This window comes from Aethalodelphis obliquidens, unplaced genomic scaffold, assembly GCF_003676395.1.
Source record: "Aethalodelphis obliquidens isolate GAN/ISIS:26980383/991018 unplaced genomic scaffold, ASM367639v1 scaffold83, whole genome shotgun sequence".
In the NCBI taxonomy this organism is placed as follows: Eukaryota; Metazoa; Chordata; class Mammalia; order Artiodactyla; family Delphinidae; genus Aethalodelphis; species Aethalodelphis obliquidens.
The window spans coordinates 3,591,018-3,611,366 of record NW_020838027.1 but is presented as its reverse complement, the minus strand read 5'-3'; the positions used below and the strand labels follow the sequence as shown (position 1 = coordinate 3,611,366).

At 56.5% G+C, this 20,349-nt stretch overlaps 1 protein-coding gene across 4 annotated transcripts in view; it reads left to right on the top strand.

The window, feature by feature from the left end:
* CRACR2A (calcium release activated channel regulator 2A) overlaps nt 1-19,735 on the top strand; it is a 114,925-nt gene extending 95,190 nt beyond the window's left edge. For 2 of the 4 annotated variants that reach the window (XM_027093179.1, XM_027093180.1), the window contains exons 14-19: nt 801-933; nt 6,064-6,145; nt 6,252-6,366; nt 14,686-14,787; nt 17,038-17,114; nt 18,635-19,735. In XM_027093179.1, coding sequence (XP_026948980.1) covers nt 801-933; nt 6,064-6,145; nt 6,252-6,366; nt 14,686-14,787; nt 17,038-17,114; nt 18,635-18,719 — 594 coding nt within the window. In that variant the 3' untranslated portion in view covers nt 18,720-19,735. Of the gene's footprint in view, nt 1-800; nt 934-6,063; nt 6,146-6,251; nt 6,367-10,649; nt 11,184-14,685; nt 14,788-15,536; nt 17,115-18,634 lie in introns of those variants that run through there. The other 2 variants (XR_003430015.1, XM_027093181.1) reach the window with 2 other exon arrangements.
* Nucleotides 19,736-20,349: the final 614 nt, after the last annotated feature.

Below are 20,349 nucleotides of genomic sequence, written 5' to 3'. Positions count from 1 at the left end.
GGAGCAAGTCCACTTCCCGCTGGGCCGTACACGCCAGAGTAACAGGCAGGCCAGTTCCCAGTCTGTCCCGCTGCCGGGTGGAGAAGGACCACCATGACTGTGTTCTGGAAAGTTCTTCCCGTAGCCTGGCATCCTGGGATTTCCCAAGCTACTGAGTGGAGACTGTCTTGCCTTATTTCCAGGGCAGACAGGGACCCTAGATGGAAGGTGAGCTGGGACAGAAGAGCAGCATGCAGGGAGGCGAGCGTGTCCTCCATCCGGTCCAGGCTTTCGGTGACGGGGCAGAAACGAGAGGCCCGACCCCAGCCTGGGATGCCTCTGCCCCCGAGTTATAGATAAGCCTTCTATATCTTCTATATCTCCCCTTCCCCTTCAAACACTCCACCTTGTCCTCCCCACCCAGCCCCTGCAGAGAATCTCTGCTTCCTCCTTAAGCCCCAGCCCAGAGCCCCCCCGCACCCCGAGCCCCTTGATTCCTGGTCCGTGCTCTGGGCACTCGGAACATCGTGCCGTGACTATGTGTACACGTGGCTGCCTTCCCTGCACCACGTGCCCGGCCCAGCGCAGGGCCTGCGGCGCAGCACGTGGGCAGCAGTGGTGGTGGAATGAAAGTCTCTCTTCCCGCTGCTGAAGCTGGAAGGAGCCTTGGTGCGCTGAGCCCGAAGCTTCCTGCCTCCGAGGCCCGAGCAGCCTCCCCGGTGCTGGTTGCGGGTCCCTCCCTGGACACCGCAGGGACAGGTCAGGGGCAGGGGTGGCCGGCGGCCGTCCCAGCATTTGACCCTGCTGTCTGTCTTCCACAGGAGGAAGGCTCTGTGTCCACCCCAGACCGGCTCTTCAAGGTCGTGTTTGTGGGCAATTCCTCCGTGGGGAAGACGTCCTTCCTGAGCCGGTTCTGCGACGGCAAGTTCTCCCCGGGTTCAGCAGCCACCATGGGTGAGTTCTCGGCCCTGGGCTGGACCCCAGCCCACCTCTGGGAAGGGGCGGCTGTGAGAAGGGTGCCCAGGGAGGGACTTGGAGCCCCGTAGGAGGGGCTGAGGGCTGGGCTGGTAGGCGAGGCCCCCCTCTGCCTGGTGCTCCACGGCTATGGGACCACGAACGGTTCCTATGCCCACGATGAGGGGCTCTGAAGTTGGCAGAGATGGACTTCCGGCCCTTTGTCCCCTCTCTGAGCCTGTCTGTCTTCAGTCATCCCTTCCCCACTTTCTGTGTGTGTGTGTGTGTGTGTGTGTGTGTGTGTGTGCGCGTGCGCGTGCATGCACACGTGTATAGACGGGCAGGACGGAGGACAGTGCTCCGGGGGCTTCTTTTACCCATCAAATTTCCTCGTCTTGCATCCCGGGCCTGCTGGGTAACAGCTGGAGTCCACTGTAGACACTCGTTAAGCTCAGCTACTGATAGCTGATCAGGGCTTCATGCGCCTCCATTATTATCTCGGGTAATTCTGTATTTAAACAGGAGCCTTTGCCCCTTCACCCAGAGGTGCTCCTTGCATTGGAGTGTGTGGGAAGACGCAAGGGCACATTGACCTTTTAGCTTCTCCCCAGGTGAATCACTCGAGCAAAAAAAATGAATCCTCTGGGTGCCTCCTATGTGCCATTTAACCACGCTAAGTCAACTGTGTTAAAAATACAGTGCGGGCTTCCCTGGCGGCGCAGTGGCTGAGAGTCCGCCTGCCGATGCAGGGGACACGGGTTCGTGCCCCGGTCCGGGAGGATCCCACATGCCGCGGAGCGGCTGGGCCCGTGAGCCATGGCCGCTGAGCCTGCGTGTCCGGAGCCTGCGCTCCGCAACAGGAGAGGCCACAGCAGTGAGAGGCCCGCGTACCGCAAAAAAACAAACAAACAAACAAACGAACTAACAAAAATACATTGATATGATCTGAATATTTACCGTGGGTTTTGATATTTATCACTTCCATCTGTCTCCCCAACAACCCTGAAAGGCAAGCACTGCTATCAGCCCAATGGACAGACCAAGACGCTGAGGCCCAGAGACGGGTCCTCATTCCCACCAGCTGGCCGTGCTGATACTGGTCCCCCCGCAGCCCCACATGCACCTCTGCTGTCCCAGCCCACTGCCTCCCTAACAACATTGCGCTGTGCGTGCTCAGAGCCCGGCTTCTGCCACAGGAGGCGGGCAGAGGCTAGCACAGGCAGGGGAGGCCGCTAAGGTCCCATGGGGCATCGGAGGTCCCGGGCCTTCATCTCAGCGCTGCCACCGACCGGCTGTGTGACCTCGGGAGGAGGTGTTTCCTTTTCGGCTTCAGTCTTTCCTCACCTGAAAAAAATGAGAGATTTGAACCGGGCCAGCCAAGACTGCTTCCAAGCCCAGGGCTCTGTCCAGACCACCTCTGACCCCTGGAGGTCTCACAAGCTGGCCCTCCAAGACAATCCGAGACAAACTCTCCTGCCCCAGAGCCTGCCTGGGGAGAGTCTGGTCTCTTCCTCCAGGATAACCTGAACGGGCCGTTCCTTCCAACTTTCTTCCTGCAGATGGGTCTCTTCCCACGACTGTAGGCGCCCTGTTCTTACTGCTGAGCCTCTGCAGTTTCCAAATCCGGAGCCCCCTCCTGCCCCACCCCCCGCCCCATTCCACCCAGAGACTGGGTGCATCCCACGGTGAAGAATCGGGACTCTGATGGGAAGACGGCTCAGAAGAGCCTGGCCTCGTGCGGCTGGAAGGGATGGCTAGGAGTGACCCCCGTGTGCCGAGTGTGGTGACACAGGAAACAGCGGCTGCAGAGCTGGACTGGCCCTCCCTGGAGCGTTCCATGGGGAGGCCCCAGAACCTGAGGTCACAGCTCGGGCATAGGCTGTGGGGGCAGGGGAGGGATGCTGTACCCCCGGGGGCGGCCCTCTGGCAGTGCACCTGGTGCCTCTCCTGTTGGTAAAATCAGGGAATCGGGGTCTGCTTACACCTCCAACTGATGCCCCCGAGATGGAAAGCTCTGAAAAAGAGAAAATCAGACTAATTCGCACTCCCCAGGAGGCCAATTATGGAAACACCTACAATTTAGGAAGGGGAAAAATATCAAAGTCTCCAAATCTGGGACGCCCTTCATCGAGCTGTGCAAAACGAGCCAGAGTAGCAGCTGGAATTAGCCTCCCCGGCACACGTGTCAGGGCGCTGATGTCACACCAGCCGCCTGGAAGATGCTCCCTTTAAAGACACAGATGAGCCACCGAGTCCTGGGCTCCCGGGGCTCAAGCAGGCCAACCCCTGTGGAGCACAGCAGCCCTGGACCCTCAGCACAGCACCAACAGGGGCGCGGTGGTGCCTTAACGCTCTCCTCCATCACCGAAGGGACTTCGCGATCGCCCGGCCCCTCAGGAGCACGTGACCCATCCTCGACCTCCAGCTTGTGCGTGAAGTGGCTTCCATGATGCAGCAGTCTGTCTTGGGGCGCCCCTGCCTTCCCCACCTTAGCACCAGCGGACCCCTTGTAAAGCAGGTGGGTGGGCCCTGCGGGTGTCCTGGAGACGTCAAATGTTCTTGCAGAACATTGGAGCTCATTTTGTTAATGAGAAGACTGACTGTTAGAGGCTAAGGCTCTAGGACCCAGGACTCTGAGTCCAGAGCTCTTCCCGAGGCCCCGCCTTGGTTCATGGCCCTGCTTTAAACCAGGGCCCATGGCCCAAGGTGTTTCTTCTGCCCTCTCCTGGGCACCAGTCCGTTGCCATCCCTCTCCTCGACTCCGCAGAGAAATCCCAAGAGCTTCCCCTCTGGGACAGCTCACTGGCACTCCCCGCTCCCAAGCCCTCTTGCTTGGAATGACCTGTCCTGTCCAGAAAGGACACCCTTACTGGGGTCCATCACCCACAGCTCTGACCCACACACAGCACACTCCACGGTGACGGGGCCCCCGAGGTCCAGTCCTCATTCAGGAACCACTGAAGTTGCAAGTCGGGGGTCACCTCCACGTGTTTGCCAAACGCTACAGCTGGACGTAAAACCATGGACACCCGACTCCCCTCCAGCACCCGCGTCACACCTCAGTTTACAGATGGGGAAAGCGAAGCCTCCCAGATGGGGGGCAGTCACGTCGTCCAGGTCATACAACTGGTCAGAGGCAGGACTGAGGCAGGAACATGAGGTCTGGGCTCCCGGACCGTTGGAACGGGTGCGGGGGGGGGGGGGGGGGTCTCAGAAATGCCTCTGGTCCCTCATCACTCTGTGCAGCCTGCTGGACGCTGACTCCCCGTGTCCTCCCAAACCCCACGCATCCCTTGGGCTTGTTGGTCTACTTCCCGGCCTGCAGGTCTGAGGCTGCAGGGAGGGGTACCTCGTGGACCAGCGGACACTCGCCAAGCTCCCCGTCCACCAGCAGAGCGATTACCAGTGAGGTCGAGGGACCCAGCCGTCCCTCCACCACCTGCCTTTCCATCAGAGAGAGGGCTCATCCTCGGGGGCTTCAGATCAGGCCCCGAAGGTGTGATGACTGAGGCTGGCTTTCCCCTGGGTTGTTATCAGGCTGTGGGCAGCCCCCCGGCCTCCCAGAGCACAGGTGGGGGAAGCCCTACCGCTTTAGCTAAGAAAACACCCTTGGGTTTGGTTTCCATCTGTTCTGACGGGAGCATTTAGCCTTGGACTTTCTAGGTGAAACGGAGCTGCCAGGGACCCCGTGCCCAGGGTACTGCTATGAAAAGAGGAATGAGCCTCAGAACTGGGTTTGCAGCTCACTGAGGCTGCTGGCCCGCTTGGGCGAGGCTGGGCTCCTGCTTCTTTATCCTTCCATGGTTGAGGAGGAGAAGGGGGTGCACGTGTGTGCACGTGTGAGGATGGGGGTGTGCGTGCGTGCGTGCAGTTAGCAACCCACACACGGATGTCCCAGGGGAGCGCGGTGAAGAGGGAGAGGTGGCACATGGAAACCGGGGATGCCAAGCATTCTACCAATGGGACACGTCCCTCTTTTCCTCACCCAGACACGCGCATCCTCTCTCCGACTCTCTTCTGTGAGCCCAGGGCCTCTGCAGTCCTGCTAACATTCTAGGAGCGGATGACCCTCCCATCTCTCCTCCCCTGCCCGGCCCCTCACACACTCGTCTTTGCCTGGAGACCGTGGCGGGGATGCCCTTTTCCATCAACTGCCTCTTGGTTGTCTGTCTGTCAGTCTGTCTGTCTCTGTCTGGCCAGGCTGCTATTGCTGTCCCTACCTGAGCCCTCCAGAGTAAGGACCCCAGAGGCTGGGCCTTTTAGAGGTTGGGAGGGGATGCCCTCTGGTTCCAAGATCTGATGCCTTAAGGGGGAAAAACGTTTTAAACCTGGTTGAGCATCTGTGAACATTCTCACAGGGTGTAGGAGGGAGGAATGTTTGTTATCAAAGCACCTGCATTTAGGTCCTCTGTCTGAGGGCTGCTGTGGGACCTGCCTGCCTGCATCCTCTCTCTGGGACCCATGACTCCAGGTAGGGTCACAGCCTCAGAGGTAGGATCGCAAGTGGCTTGATGGCTGGGATTAGGAGCTCTGATTCCATCTCTAAGGGGGCTTTGCCTCTGATTCCCGCCCCCACCGCTTTCCTTCTCTTCTGTCCCTCCCTCCACCTGCCAAGCCCTCCCCTCCCGCCCCTCCTCCCCCACCTACCTTTGCATCACCACGGTGGGAGTCTGGAAGTGCGATCCATCCCCCAGGGATACTCGGATTGTACTATGGGAACTTTGAAAAGCATTTTAGGGAGAAAGAAGAACAGGGAGGGAGTGAGGAAGGAATCTGAGGACAGTCTTTCTGTCGCCTCATCTTCCCAAGGAGGGAGTAAATGATAATTCTTTGCGTTGGTAGATTGCTTTTCCATATGTGATCTCATTCGATCCCTAAAGAGGGTCTGGATTACACTGCAGGGAGCAGCCTGCGGTTCAGAGAGGTTCCGTGACTGGATCAAGGTCCCACAGCCGGTCAGTGGCAGAGACAGGACCAGAAGCCAGGTCCCGGGCCTCCCGGTCCAATGCTCTGTCCCACGCACACCACCTGTCAGGAGCAGCAGGGCGAGGGCCGCGCCCTCGGGCTGATGGGATTCCAGGCTGGGGCGTGGGTTCCGGACTTGGACATGATGCTGGGCTCCCCCCACAGGCATCGATTACCGCATGAAGACCGTGCGTGTGGACGACTTGCGGGTGGCCCTGCAGCTGTGGGACACGGCGGGGCAGGAGAGGTGAGGATCCCCACCCCCACCCCGGGTAACCCCGCCTCTCCTCTCCCCGCGGGGGCGGGCTGTGGCGGCAGAGGAGGCCGCACACCTGACCCGGCCCTTTGCGCAGGTATCGCTGCATCACCCAGCAGTTCTTCCGCAAGGCCGACGGCGTCGTGGTCATGTACGATCTCACAGCCAGGCAGTCCTTCCTGGCCGTGCGCCCGTGGCTGAGCAGCGTGGAGGTGAGCTGGGGGCCTACGGGCGGCCCCTCTTCCTGGGCCTGCTGCCCTCTCTGGACACCTGACTCACACCCCACCTTCTCCGGGAAAAAACCGGTTCAGGCGTCCATGCGTCAGTCCACCCAAGTGCCCGGCACCAGGCTGGTTACTGGGGACCCAAAGGTGAACACGAGAGGTGCGGTCCCTGCCCTCATGGGGGGAGGGGGCTGGGGGAAGGACACAGGACAAATACCAATTAAACCAATAATGGTGTCATTAAGATTGTGAAAAGCGGGGTAGGATTAGGGGAGGGAGTGTCAAGGATGGGTGGGTTCCCAAGGCATTTAAACTGAGTCACCACCGCCTCTCCTGCATTTTTCTAGCTTCAGGGGGTCCCGCCGTGACCAGCCCAGGACCGTTGTGCTCACGGTTTGGGGGCCTGGGTCACAGCCCTTCGCACGAGGGGAGGCTGATCTGCAATGTGTGGGACCCAGGCCCCCCCCAGAGTCACCTCAGGCCGGGCCCTCGAGACACGGGGCTCTTCCTTGAATTCTGGATTCTCTGTAAGACTCCGCTCTCTCGCTGTTATCCCTGCAACATGCTGCTTTGTAAGCGCTTTCTACTTCCCGACCACCTGCACGTCCTCCTCTGCCACTGAATGCAGATGTCTCGAGGCCAAGGGCAGTGTGCCAGGCCCCCTCCCGCCCGACTCTTTCACAGACAGTCCAAGGGTCCCAGCTCCTTCCGTCAGCAGGACCCGTGCTTTGTTCGTTTGCTCTAAACACTGCCAGGCATTGTCCTGGGGTCTGGGCATTCCAGCACCAGATGAAAGAGACAGTGTTCCTCTCCCCATGGAGCTTATGTTCAACCCTCTGCTCAAGCCCGTAGGCCTTGGCCAGCCCCTTACCTACTCATCAGTCAGGCTGCCACACTGCTATCCGGGACGCAGCTGCCAGCCCGGGCCCCCGCTGCCCTCTGCACATCTTTGTCATCGTGACCGGTATTTGGGTCCCCCAGTGCTGGGCAAATGTTGGACGCGTGCGTGGATGCCGTGTCACCGTGCAGGCGGGATAGGGGGTCTGTTCATTTCACTTGTTTCAACCCTAAGATTTATGCTTCCTCGCACCAAAATCTGTTTCTCTTGAAGTTTGGATCGGATGGGCCGCTCCTTTCTCTCCTGTTAATCTACATCCTTGTCGTTACCAAGAAAAATGAGGAGCAGGAATGGAAGCCAGATGCAGGAGTTTCTCAGAAATGTGCTCGATACAAGTTATTTTTCAAAATTATTGCGTCTAAAACACAATAGAGAAAATGTACGTTTTGAAATGTAGTGAATGGCTCTATACCGAGCTAAGAGTGGAGACAGATGGTGGGGTGATCCGGAAGTGAACCCTCTTTAAACTTTGTAATTTATGACATGATTTTTTTTTTTTTTTGCGGTACTCGGGCCTCTCACTGCTGTGGCCTCTCCCGTTGCAGAGCACAGGCTCCGGAAGCGCAGGCTCAGCGGCCATGGCTCACGGGCCCAGCTGCTCTACGGCATGTGGGACCTTCCCGGACCGGGGCACGAACCCGTGTCCCCTGCATCGGCAGGCGGACTCCCAACCACTGCGCCACCAGTGAAGCCCTATGACATGAGCTTTGATAGCACCAGCAGATTCCTCTTCCTCGCGGAAGTTAAGCACCAGGAGAGACTTTAGGGATGACCCAACCCGGTGGTTTTGAAACTTTCCTCCTTGGAGCCCTGGAACCAGGCTGACCTTTCCCAGCCAGAGACAGGCAGGGAAGGGTGGTGGTCACAGGTCTGGGCCTTCTCCCCCGACCTCAGAACCCCTCTATGACTTTCAGTTTTGCTTATTGGAAGTTCAGCCACAATTTTGTTAGACAAGAGGGTTTCCCTCTGAAAATGACTGACATAATACAGCCATCTCATTCCAGATGAAGAAATTTAGGCCATGACCTGGTCAAGGTCTCCTGTTCTTTTCCCAGCCACAGACATTTAATCGTTCCCCGTATCTAAATTTTGATAAATGCACAGTGGGGCTTCCACGTGCACTGAACCCGAGGACGCAGAACCTGCAGATTCCAGGCTGGGGCTGACTGTGCCACGCCATTTCATATAAGGGGCTTGAGCGTCCGTGGATTTTGCTACCCGCGGGGGTCCTGGAACCAATCCCTTGCAGATAGGGAGGGACAACCGTATACTAGAGCTGGGAAGAGGCAATGCACATAGTCTGGGATTAGAAGGGATGGATGGAGAGAAACTTACAGAACTACACCTTCTGCCATTAGTAGGGGGCTGTAGTTTCTAAGGCCCCTGTTTTGCAGAGAGCCCGGGATCTAGCCAGGAAGTGGAGCGTCTGGTTGAATTGGAAGGTGGTGGTGGAGGTGAAGAAATGTCAGAGGGCCATCGTTGCAGCTTGAAGCATGAGCTCGGCCATTCTGCAGAAGGCTGGGTCGAGCACTGCGTGGCTGGCCTGATCCTGCCCGGGGTAGGGCTGGGAAGCATCTCCGGCACGCACCCCACCAGAGCCACTCCCCAGTGGAAGCTGAGCTGAGACGGCAGATCCACCTGTGGTTAACTCAGAATTATCCCCATGTGGATGGGGCTCCTCTGTACGCTTTGTAGTTTGCGTTTTCCTGCTTTAAAATCTTAGCAGAAGGTACCGGTAAATTTTAAATGATGATTCCAAGCTTAGATGGACATCAGGATCACTTGTGAAGCTTTCGAACAAAACAGACACCAGGGCCCAAAGAGAACGATTCAGGTCCCGGAAATGCAAAACACAAAAAACCCCAAAACAGCAAAAGTCCCCCAGGTGGTTTTGTTTCTCAGCCACCACGGATTCCAGCCCAAACAAGTACTTCTCAAACTCTAACATGCATGAAGCATCTCCTGGAGACCTGGTTAAAATACAGACCCTGGGTCAGCAGGTGCGGGCTGGGGCCTGAGATGCTGCATTTCTAACAGGTTCCAACAAGCCAGCGCTGCTGGTCCAGGGACCACACTTGGAGAAGCAAGATTCGAAATCCTTTTCAAAGATGTTTGTAATTTGCGGGGCACGACCCACGTGCCCAGCCCGCGCCACGCGCTCTGGAGGACTCAGTGTGATGCACCGGTGCAGCGGCCCCAGGGTTCTGCGAGCACGTGCTGGAGGCTGTGTCAGGTGGGGTTGTGTGTTGAGGATATGGACCTGTGGCGTCATAAATGCAGTTGTTCTCAAGATTCTTGAAAAGCTAAGTCGTTCCGCCTTGGCAGCCAGCCATCAGAGACGTCAGGTGATAGATTAAAACTTCACACCTAATTGGATCGGAGGGGAACTGAGAATAATCGGCCCTTGATGTTTGTGGCGCACCTTGAATTTCCGTAGCACCCCCAGTGCTTCGCCAGCCCCTTGCCAGGAGAAGGGAGGGTGGAGGGGAGCCTGTTTAATAACAGGCTTTGGGTTCAGAAGCCTTATTATTAAGTGAATGGTGGCCAGCTGTTCCCAGCGCCCCTTCCCCCATCAACCTGAAAAGCCGTACCCAAGGAAAGGGCTGACATTGCCACGGATTATACACGGCAAAGACTGACTCCCAGGTTGCGACGGGCAGGAACAGCGGCTGGGGAGGCGTGGAGTTCCCTGCAAAGGATATTCTCATCGTCCCAGCCCAGCCACCGCCTGGCCGTGAAACGTGAGCCAGTCACTCCACGAAGGGGTGGACCAGATCGTCTGGAAGGTTGCTCCTGGCCCCCGCGCTCTATAGGGTCTGGCACCTGACTCTCTGGGGGGCCGGGATGGAGCAGGTGTGTGTGTGGATGGGAGAACCCTGCCAGCCCAGAGGGAGCCGAATGCCTTGGGCACAAGAGAAGGGGCGACTGCTCTGCCTTATGAGGTGTCCTGCCCCACAGCCCCTCCTCTCCCGCCTCAGCACCTTTACCTGGCCCGCAGGTCTCCTGCAGGAAAGACCCAAGCGGGGTCCACACACGCTCTGTGCTGATTCTCCCGCCATTTAGCTTTCCTGTGCACGTCCAGGGAATCAAAGCAGTTAGACCTTCCTACCGACTCAGCATGCCCCACCCTCCTGACCACCGCATCTCGGCTGCGTGGTGCTGGTTTAACCAGTCCAATCTAGAGGAGAAACTAAGGGCCCCATGTTGAGACCGTGAGGCACCCTGGACATCTGAAGACTTTGGGGCCTGTGTCAGGTAGAGAAGATAGGATATGGTACAAGCCCAATGGGCTGGTATTCCTCCCGAATCCAGATGTTTGGTCCGCACTGTCTGCAGTCCTGGCTTCTCGTCTGGATCTTTCTGTCGTCCCCAGGAGCACTGTCCTGTTAGGCCTGTACATCAAGGAAGTGGCATCTGACCCAAGTCATCAACCAGCAGGACCAGTGCCTCTGAGCCAGAAAAAACCATGGAGATTAATCTCACGCAGCCTCTTGTTGTAGCTCTGCAGCTTTCCTCTCCCTTCCTGGACGGCTGACTGGCTCTCACTCTGTGATCTTTGCCACCGGTGACAACGTACAGCACACGGCAAAAAACAGCGGTTTGATTTTCCTTTTCCCCACGTTCCGAGCTGAGCTCAAAGTGCTGGCGGTTGAGAACGAACTACGCAAATAAACCTTGTTTTGACTCATCGTCCGGGGGGGCGGATAAATATGGAAACCCCCAATATATAATTTTGCAGTCATTTTCTTCTGAGCATAAATGCATGCTTTAATGTGCTGAGAAATTTTTTTGTTCTGCCTCTGGAGAAATAGCAGCACTAAGTGCTTTTTCTTGCCTCCTAACAAATAGATATTAACACGCACGCACGCACACACACGCACACACACACACGCACACGCGCACACACACGCACACGCGCGCACACAGCAACCAACCAAATGCAACAGCTGCATGTCCTGAGCTGAAAGCCAGCCCTTGCTCTGAGTTGACAGCTTCTGTAAGCGAAAGTCAGAGACGGGGAATCTTTTGAATTTCAGCAAGTCTGTCTTCCACGAAGTTCAAGTTCAGAGAAAGGTAACTGAAGTGGTGGAAGGTGGAGAGACTTGCTTGTGTGTCAGACCAGCTCTGGAGCCCACCTCACAGCTCAGGGAAGAGGGAGGGAAGAGAGGAGGGATCCGGGTGGGTCCCACGGAGAGACGTGGCAGAGCCAGACAGAGCCTGGGCCTCCTGCACAGAGCCTGTGCCCAGCCCGGGAGCTGCCCTCAGACCTGTCCCTCTGACCTGGTGTGCCCATGGGACTTCAGCAACATCTATAAAAATGTCTACAGGGCTTCCCTGGTGGCGCAGTGGTTGAGAGTCCACCTGCCGATGCAGGGGATGCGGGTTCGTGCCCCGGTCCGGGAAGATCCCACATGCCGCGGAGCGGCTGGGCCCGTGAGCCATGGCCGCTGAGCCTGCGCGTCCGGAGCCTGTGCTCCGCAACGGGAGAGGCCACAACAGTGAGAGGCCCTCATACCGCAAAAAAAAAATGTCTACAGACGTTGGGTGGCCTTAGACTTAGTCACCAAAGGAGGTGCCCTTTGGACTTTTAAAAGTAAGTGTGGCTTCATCTGGTGGATAATTATGAGCCCCTTTGTCCAAGCAGCGGACAGGCCAACACCCTCGTTAAGTAGGTGAATGATGTAAAGTGTAGGCAAAAAGCTCACGTCTCGAGGTTCAAGTCGGAGAGGACCATGAAGCCCCCAGCCCAGCCCCAGTGCCTCCTGTGTCAAAGGGTGACCTGGGGCCGTGGTGAGGGTGCCTGGCTGCCAGCAACGGGTAGCACACGCCCTGGCCTTATGTGTGTTCTCACTTATTTTTGCCACGTCTTTGGAGATAGGCCTGATTCTCCTACATCAGCACAGGCCAGGGCCCTGGGAGGGGAAACGAGGGGTCCAGAGAGTCTGTATAAGAGAGGAACACTGCAAAGGGCAGAAAACCACCGCTCCAGCTGGGGCCTGAGCTTTTTTTTCCTGCTCCTTCTAAGCTCTTTTATTTTTATTTTCTTAGCCAGGAAGCACTTTAGGAAGGAAGACTGCCTCTCCTTTTCCAAGAGGCAGCCCGGCTGCTCATGGTGCGGGGCCCAGATGCTGGGCTGACTGTTCCTACCTCATCCTATTTGGTCGTTCAGGACCTGGCATCCCCTTTACAAGGGAGGAACAAGCCATTGCCCGTAACAAGTAATACCAGGTTCCAGGCTAGAATCCCACCCTGGGATTTCAAGTCTGATGCTCTTATTTTCAGAGCATTTCCATGTCAAGAAATCCCACCAGCCTTAGTCATTCCTCACACATCAATCTACAAATATCTCTCGCGCGCGTGTGCTGCAAATAGGAAGTCTTCTGGCCCACATTCCTGATTCTTCCCCTTTTCTTCCTTTTCTGTGAAAAACTCTTCACGCAAGTTTCTGCGGCACAGCACAGGTGGGGAGCAGGGTGTTCCCAGTACCCGCAGTCCAGTTAAGAGGGAGCCTTATGGTCCACGCACGTAGCCATCAGTGGGTTTCTTACTTGCAGATAACTGGAATGTGGCCAAGTCTACCCAACACATCCACCACCATGTGCGTAAGTCAGTCTCCTGCTGAGGGCACTGTACGATCTTGGGCCTCTGAGTCATCGTCACGAATGTTCATGACCACGTCACCACGAATATGTGGAAATACTGCCTTTAGAGAGTTCCGGTTAATGAGACACTAAATAGCAGAGAGGTCATTGGAAATAGTAGTTCAGAACGAAGGATTAGAGAAAGGTGGCCCCGTGCACTAAAGGGTGGGTGCTCAGAGCGCTGACTTCGCCGGGTGCTCCTGGATTCTCTGAGCTTTAACGTTCTCATTTAATACGTGAGAGGCTTTTCACTACTGAACTACAATAAAAATGAATGTGTGGGGCTTCCCTGGTGGCGCAGTGGTTGAGAGTCTGCCTGCCGATGCGGGGGACGCGGGTGCGTGCCCCGGTCCGGGAAGATCCCACAGGCCGCGGAGCGGCTGGGCCCGTGAGCCGTGGCCGCTGAGCCTGCGCGTCCGGAGCCTGTGCTCCGCGACGGGAGGGGCCACGGCAGTGAGAGGCCCGCGTACCGCAAAAAAAATAAAATAAAAAAAAATGAATGTGTAGATTGAGGAACCATGGGCGCTTCATTTCGAATGTGATGCTGTTTAAACCCAAAACAGGTGGCCTGTCAGGTGGACCGTGGACATTTATTTGATGGGGTCCAGGGTAAAGCAGACGAACTGTTGGCGAAAGTAGCCACCGGCAGGCTTCTGGTGTCCCACGGCCTTCTCTACTTAGTGAAACAGAGCTGCAGTGAATAACTATTTATTACCAAATTATGATTAAAAGCCCCTAATTAAACATCTCACAAAGCAAAAATAACCTGCGTAAATGTGAACATTACCATATTGACTCACTCAGTAGCTATGCGTCCTGGGCCCTTGGGGTGCAAAGACCCTGGGGTGCAGGGACCCTGGTGTGTAGGGACCCTGGGATGTAGGGACCCTGGGATGTAGGGACCCTGGTGTGTAGGGACCCTGGGATATAGGGACTCTGGGGTGTAGGGACCCTGGGATGCAGGGACCCTGGGGTGCAGGGACCTTGGGGTGCAAAGACCCTAGGGTTCAGGGGCCCTGGGTGCAGACACCCTGGGGTGCAGGCCCCTGGCTGATATGACACAGGACAGCCCCTGGAGGAGTAAGTAGGGTTGAGCCCTGGAATAAACCTGTCCTTCTGGCCCATGAAGTGCGACTGCTGTGGCTCCCGTTCTTGCAGATCAGGGCTCCTTCAGAGCCAGGGCACCCAGGACAGGGGTCCCCATGGGGTGACCTCCAGGGAGGCACATGACAGTCACGGATCACGTGCTGTGGACCCAAGACCGTGACTCGGATGTGGACCCAGCCCTCGGGGAGCTACGTGCCCAGTTCAAGGCCGCCAGAGGTACACTGCTGACCGTGCAGCCCCTGGGCCTCCTCAAAAGCCCCTTGAGCAACTCCGTGTTCACTCTGGTCACATCGATCAAGTCTGATCACCTGGGGATGCCCTCGGGGGCTCCGTACGGACACCTATTGTACCAGCGCCAGCTGTGCCCTAGCCTGCTCCCAGTGCCAGGTCACGGGGAGCGGGGTAAAAGGGGGGTCCCTGCACTGAGAGGGCTGGGAGGCACCCAGAGGCAGCCTTGAGCACCTTGCAGAAGCCCGGCAAACTGGGGCTCTGGGAGATGGTGGTCCCTTCTGTGCTTTGGGGTGACTCTGCTACCACCAGCCTTCATGGCAGCAGTGGGTTCGCAAGCTAGTTTGTGTCTTTGCAGCCAGTGTTTCCACCTGCCCTTCCCGGTTCTCCTTAAGGATGCTTCTCTCAGTTGGGGGATTATCTGTTCCGCAGGAAGCTGTGGGAGACCGCATTCCCGTTCTTCTGCTGGGCAACAAAGTTGACAACGAGAAGGAGCGGGAAGTGCCGCGGGGCCTGGGAGAGCAGCTGGCCCAGGTGAGGGGCGCGCATCCCCGTCTCTCTGGACAGGGAGGGACCCCGAGGGCAGTCGGGCATGCACCCCAGAGGAGAGCAGCTGGCCCAGGTGAGGGGCGAGCATCCCCGTCTCTCTGGACAGGGAGGGACCCCAAGGGGAGTCGGGCATGCACCCCAGAGCCGGAGTGGGAACCTTCTCTGGGAGCCCCCTGTGAAGTCAGCAGGCGGGCTGGGTGGTGTCCTGGCATCGTGGGGCTGGTCCAGCTGCCGCACGTGGAAGTTTCCGCAGAGAACTTGACTCAGGTGTGGGGAATTTCCCAGATTCTCTTCCTTGGAACTCAGAACTATGAATCCTCAGATAGTAGGAGGTTACTTATTTCAGTCCCCCAGCTGATCCTTGAATCCCATCATCTGTGTTTCCCTACTTGGTTGCCTTCAGGGATGAAACACTCACTGCCTGTCGGGCAGCGTGCTCTTCCTTGGGCAGCTCTGTTAGAGCATCCATCCTTTCTACCGAGACTGAGCGTCCAAGCTGCAAACTCCAGATAAATTCAGGGCGGGCACTGCAAAGCCAGCCATTAAAATGAGCATCGACCCTCTTGCCCAAGCAGGGAACTGTCGCGGCGTGATGGCAATCAGGCAGCAACAAAAGCCATGCTCGCTCCTTGCTTCCTCTACTGCTTCAGAGTGGTTTTTGGGGAACTGTGTGTCTGGGGAGATAGGGCTTCCCAGCCCCAGGATTCCATAATTCTCCGTGTGCTTTGCTCCAGACAGGGACTCAGGACCTCAGAGGCTAGGAAAGCAGGCACAGGTGGTGAAACTCAAGGGAAAAAGGAAGAAGAGAGTCCCACAGCTGCATGTCCATGGGCTGCATCCACAATTCCCAGTCCAAGGAGCTCTGAGCACAGAGGTTTTTGCATTGCGTTTGGCAGAAAAATCCTGACCGGAACCGATGTGAGGCTATTTATGGGTTTTGTTTACCTCACTTTGAATAAATATTCAAATATTTCACTGAAGAATTATTAATATATTTGATTATAGCCTGCTATCCCAGATCCACAGAGGCTATTAAATAATATGTATTATAGACAAGTATTCACTTTCTAAAACTCAAAAATTCTGGATTCCAAAATGCATCTGGATCCAAGGTTTTTGATTAAGGAAGTGCAGACCTGTGTTTTTAGTTTGTCATCCCATTTTCTTTTCTTTTCTTTCTTTCTTTCTTTTTCTGTCTTTCTGTCTTTCTGTCTTTCTGTCTTTCTCTCTTCCTTTCTAGTGGAAAAAAACCCTGTGGCTCCTAGAAGTTAAGTGATTTATTCAAATTCTCACCCGGCCCCAGGGGTGGGGTCAGGACTCGAAGCTGGAAGGCAAATCACATCTCCCAGTTCTAGGTCCTGCATGCTGCCCGCACCCACACAGAACCTTAAACCTTCCACAGATGGAAGGGGAGTCAGGGCCCAACCGAGGCATGCAGGGACCAGACCAGGTGAAGGCAGAGGATGGAGCTGGGCCAGCGTTCGCGGGGCCTCCTGATCTGCAACCACAGAAGTGTCTGCACTCAGCTACCCGTCCCCCCAGGGCGTCAGCCTCCAGGGCTCATGCCAGATGCCATTAGCATTGTCATTAAGGAAGCAGGAAACCTATTAATGGGAGTGACAAGTGGAATAAGATGGGCCTTGGCCACGACACCCCTACCTCCACTCTCACAGTCCAGCTTCTGCCTAGCAAAGGGATGGACAATTGTCCTGTGGAGCCAGTGCGGATGGCGCGGGCAGCGGCGTATTAATTAACTGGTGTATGAATTAACTGTGCCCGTGTCCTGGGGAAAGCAGGCTGCTGGGAGCCCCGCTGTGACCCAAACAGGCCCACCCGCCATTCGTACCCTCCTGAGCCTCAGTTTCCCTGCCTGTAAAGTGGGATGGATGTTGCCCACCCTGGCCTCTGTGTCTCGGCCTGCATCACAGGCTGGTGTGAAAAGAAAGGAGCCCGTACATCCCGGACAGCAATTCCAGAAAGTGTAAAACACGAAGGCAGCAGTGTAGGTCCTATTGTTTTATAGTTGTTACGGCTCCCCTGAGAGATAGTTCCAGAGCCTGCATCAGTCAGGGAGCAGGAGGGACAGAAATCAACCTGGTACAGAGTGGGGAGGGGACGACACAAGGAAGTGAGGGTGTGGTAAGTGCAGAGGGGCATTCTCCCATGCCCCCCATGGCTCCCTCCAGCCCCCCCCCCCCCATATTCTCCTTCATGCCCTCTGTTCTCTGATTCCAGGAGCACAACCTGATCTTCTACGAATGCAGTGCCTATTCCGGTCACAACACCCAAGAGTCCGTGCTCCATCTGGCCAGGTAAAGGGACACCACTCAGCCGGTCCCTCTGTCCATCTGAGCCATCTGGGTAGAGCGGCTGGAGGCCTAGGCCTTTGTGTGGGACCCCAGGGGTGAGGGACAGCCCCCCGAAACACAGTGACAAAGAGAAAGCCTCGTTGCCTGTCACCCCGCCCGCCCCCCAACTGCAGTCTTCTGAGCCGTAAAGCCTGCCTTCTTCCCAGCGATCCTCTATTGAAATGCAAATCCTCCTGGGAAGGGTCAGATCAGAGGCCCCTCGATGCTGGCTACTATTTTAGCAGGGATTAGTTGGCAGCCAGCTGGGTTATACCGTGGGCTCCTGGGGGAGGGGGAGGGGAACCCAAGGAGAGGGGCTGCGGTGGGGGACACAGAGGCACCCGAGAGGACAGCACTCAAAAGATCGGCCCCACTCTGCCTACACTGAGGGTAAAGAAACAGAACCACACAAGCCCCATCTCAATCCTTGGGCAATTCACTCGTTCATCCATCTAGGCATCCATCCACCCCTCCCTCCATCTATCCATCCCTCCCTCCATCCACCCCTCCATCCATCTGTCCCTCCACCCCTCCCTCCATCCATCCATCTATCCATCCACCCCTCCATCCATCTGTCCATCCCTCCCCCCATCCATCTGTCCACCCCTCCCTCCATCCACCCCTCCATCCATCTATCCATCCCTCCCTCCATCCATCTGTCCATCCATCCAGCCGGCAAATACTGACTAGCGCTCATTTTGTGCTCAGCCTTCATCTTGGGGCATCTAAAAAATATTTTTATTTGAGTAACTAAGAGCTCAGGACAACTTCTTCAATGCACTGGAGAGGCGCTGGAGTTGTGGAAGACGTAGGGAGCTATGGGGAAAATTCTAGGGTTTTCTCTGCCACTGATTCCCGGGGCAAGTCACCCTGCCTTTCTGAGCTTTGCCCCCAGCATAGGAACATCCATTGTATTTTCCCTGCCCACTCAAGGGTGGTTGTGAAAATCAGAAGACATGCTTCAGGTGAAAGCTCTTGGAAGGTATAAAGCAGGGATAAGACACTTAATGCTATTTTTAATCCTTCACCTCTTATAGTTAATCTGGAGCTGTGCTCATGCGGGAAGCCCCACCATAAAGTTAATAACCAATAAATATAATTTCTGAGCCTCTGCTGTGTGCTGGGTACTGTGATAGGCTGCAGAGACAAAAGATACAGTCTCTGCCATCAGCACGTCACCCTCTGCTGAGGGAGCCAGCACAGAAGCAGTGCATTACACCCAGTGATGGGGCTATAATGGAGAAAGGATCCACATGCTATCAGAGCATCAGGGGAGACTTCCTGGAGGAGGTGTTATGAAGGACGCTATTGACTACACTCTGGCTTTACAAATTATAGTCGTGCACCTGTGCTCGCCGGGGGAGACTTGGAGGACTCTCTGATGCTCTGGGGAGGGTGGGTCCCTCCTCATGACCCAGATGGCCTGTAACCTGAGGTGCCTAGCAGCTTCTCTGCTGCTGACACTCTACCTTCCCCTCTCCCAGGATCCTCAAGGAACAAGAAGACACAGTGAGGGAGGACACCATTCAGATTGACCGCCCCGCCAAGAAGAAAGCCTGCTGCGGCTGATACAGGTCCCCTAGGACTCCCACCCAGGCCTGAGGCCACAGGGCCTACCCTGCCTCCTGCACAGATGCCCTCACCAGGGCCCACCCAGACCTTTATCCTTGTCAGCGATGTCCCCCACCCCAAAGGAAGGAAAACACATCCCGTCAGGAAAGCTGCTCTTGGAGCCTCTTGGGGTCTTTCTCCCCCTTCTCTGTCTAGACCCAGTTGCCTATTCCTTTCTTGTTTCTCCCCCCAGCTTGGTTTCCTGGGGAGACAACAGATGGGCTTTTCCAGAGAAGCCACCACGTGCCTTTCCCACCTCCCTTCTCGCCCCCTGCCCTTAGGAGCCTCGGCACTGAGGTTGCCATGGCAACTAAGCAAGGCAGACTTGCTGCTTCCTGTAGGCCAAAGCCACAGCACTGGGGCAGCTGGTCTGGCCTCGGAGCCTGTTCTCTGGATGGCAGTGGGATACCCTTGGCAGGTGCTTCGTGGACGTCGAGATGCCCGCGGGTGTTGAGAAGAGCACACTGGGGCATCTGCATCCTGTCCCAGCCTCTCCCCGCACTGGTCCTGCTCCTTCCCAAGCTTCCGGGCCTCTCCTCTCTCAGCAGCCACCATGCCTCCAGTGTTTGTCCCCTGGGGTTCTCTGAAGCCACGCCTTCCAAAACCCACAGCCTTTGCTCCCCGCCGCCCACCCAGACCCCTGACGCCAAGCTGGAGCGTGGGTGATAAATGTGCGCCTGGGGTCAGCGAGTGGGCTTCTAACTGCTTGACTTTGACTAGGAGACGAAAAGAAAACCAGGGCAACAAAGCCATCTGTTGCTGAACAGAGAGGCCATGTCTGAGGGTATAAATAAGGGTATACAGCTACGTAAGAGCCATCTTCTAAATGTTTCTCAAAATAGCTCTTCAAAATGTGTACATGATGAATTAACAGGGCAGATTGACAGGCGAGCAGGGAGGCCCAACACCAGGTCCGCAGTTACTGATTTCACTTTATGTTACTTTTTTCTAGAAGGCTCTATTTTCTTTTTAAAGTGTGGCTGTGATGTTGACACTTTGCTGGGGTCTGAGCGTGAACAGAGGGTAGCTACCGGCCTTGGCCCTGTGAGGGCCCTGTGAGGGCCCTGTGAGGGCCCCGGCACAGGGCACTTGGATGGAGGGGACTGATCTGGGCCCGTGTGGGGGCCCGTCCGCTAGGTGGTGAGGTCCCAACCCCTGGCAGCGCTCCAGCGTCCCTGGCTGGTGTCCAGGGGGTTGGCAAGGGCACTCTTGCCCCGGCTGGGAGTTTGAATGCAATGATCATAAATATCACTGCCTATGACCATTCTAGGGCTAGACCCAGGCCCCCCGTAGGAAACTGGGTGATGTCCATGTGCGGTGGGGCATGCAGGAAGGAAGGGAGCAGAGAGTATCCACGGGCCTCCAAGAAGATGATTCAAGACACCTGCACACAGCCAGCCCGACCACGGGGCGGGAGGGAAAGCCACTGGCCAGAGCTCCCAAGGGTATTCCTGTGGCCTCTTTCCCAAACCAGCCTCAGGGTCAGAGCCCATGGGCCACAAGCAAGCGGCAGCCGCCGCGTGCAGACTTTCTCTCTCGTCCAGCCTTCGTAGGCCCCTGGGAGCCCACAGAAGTGGGGGACAAAGCC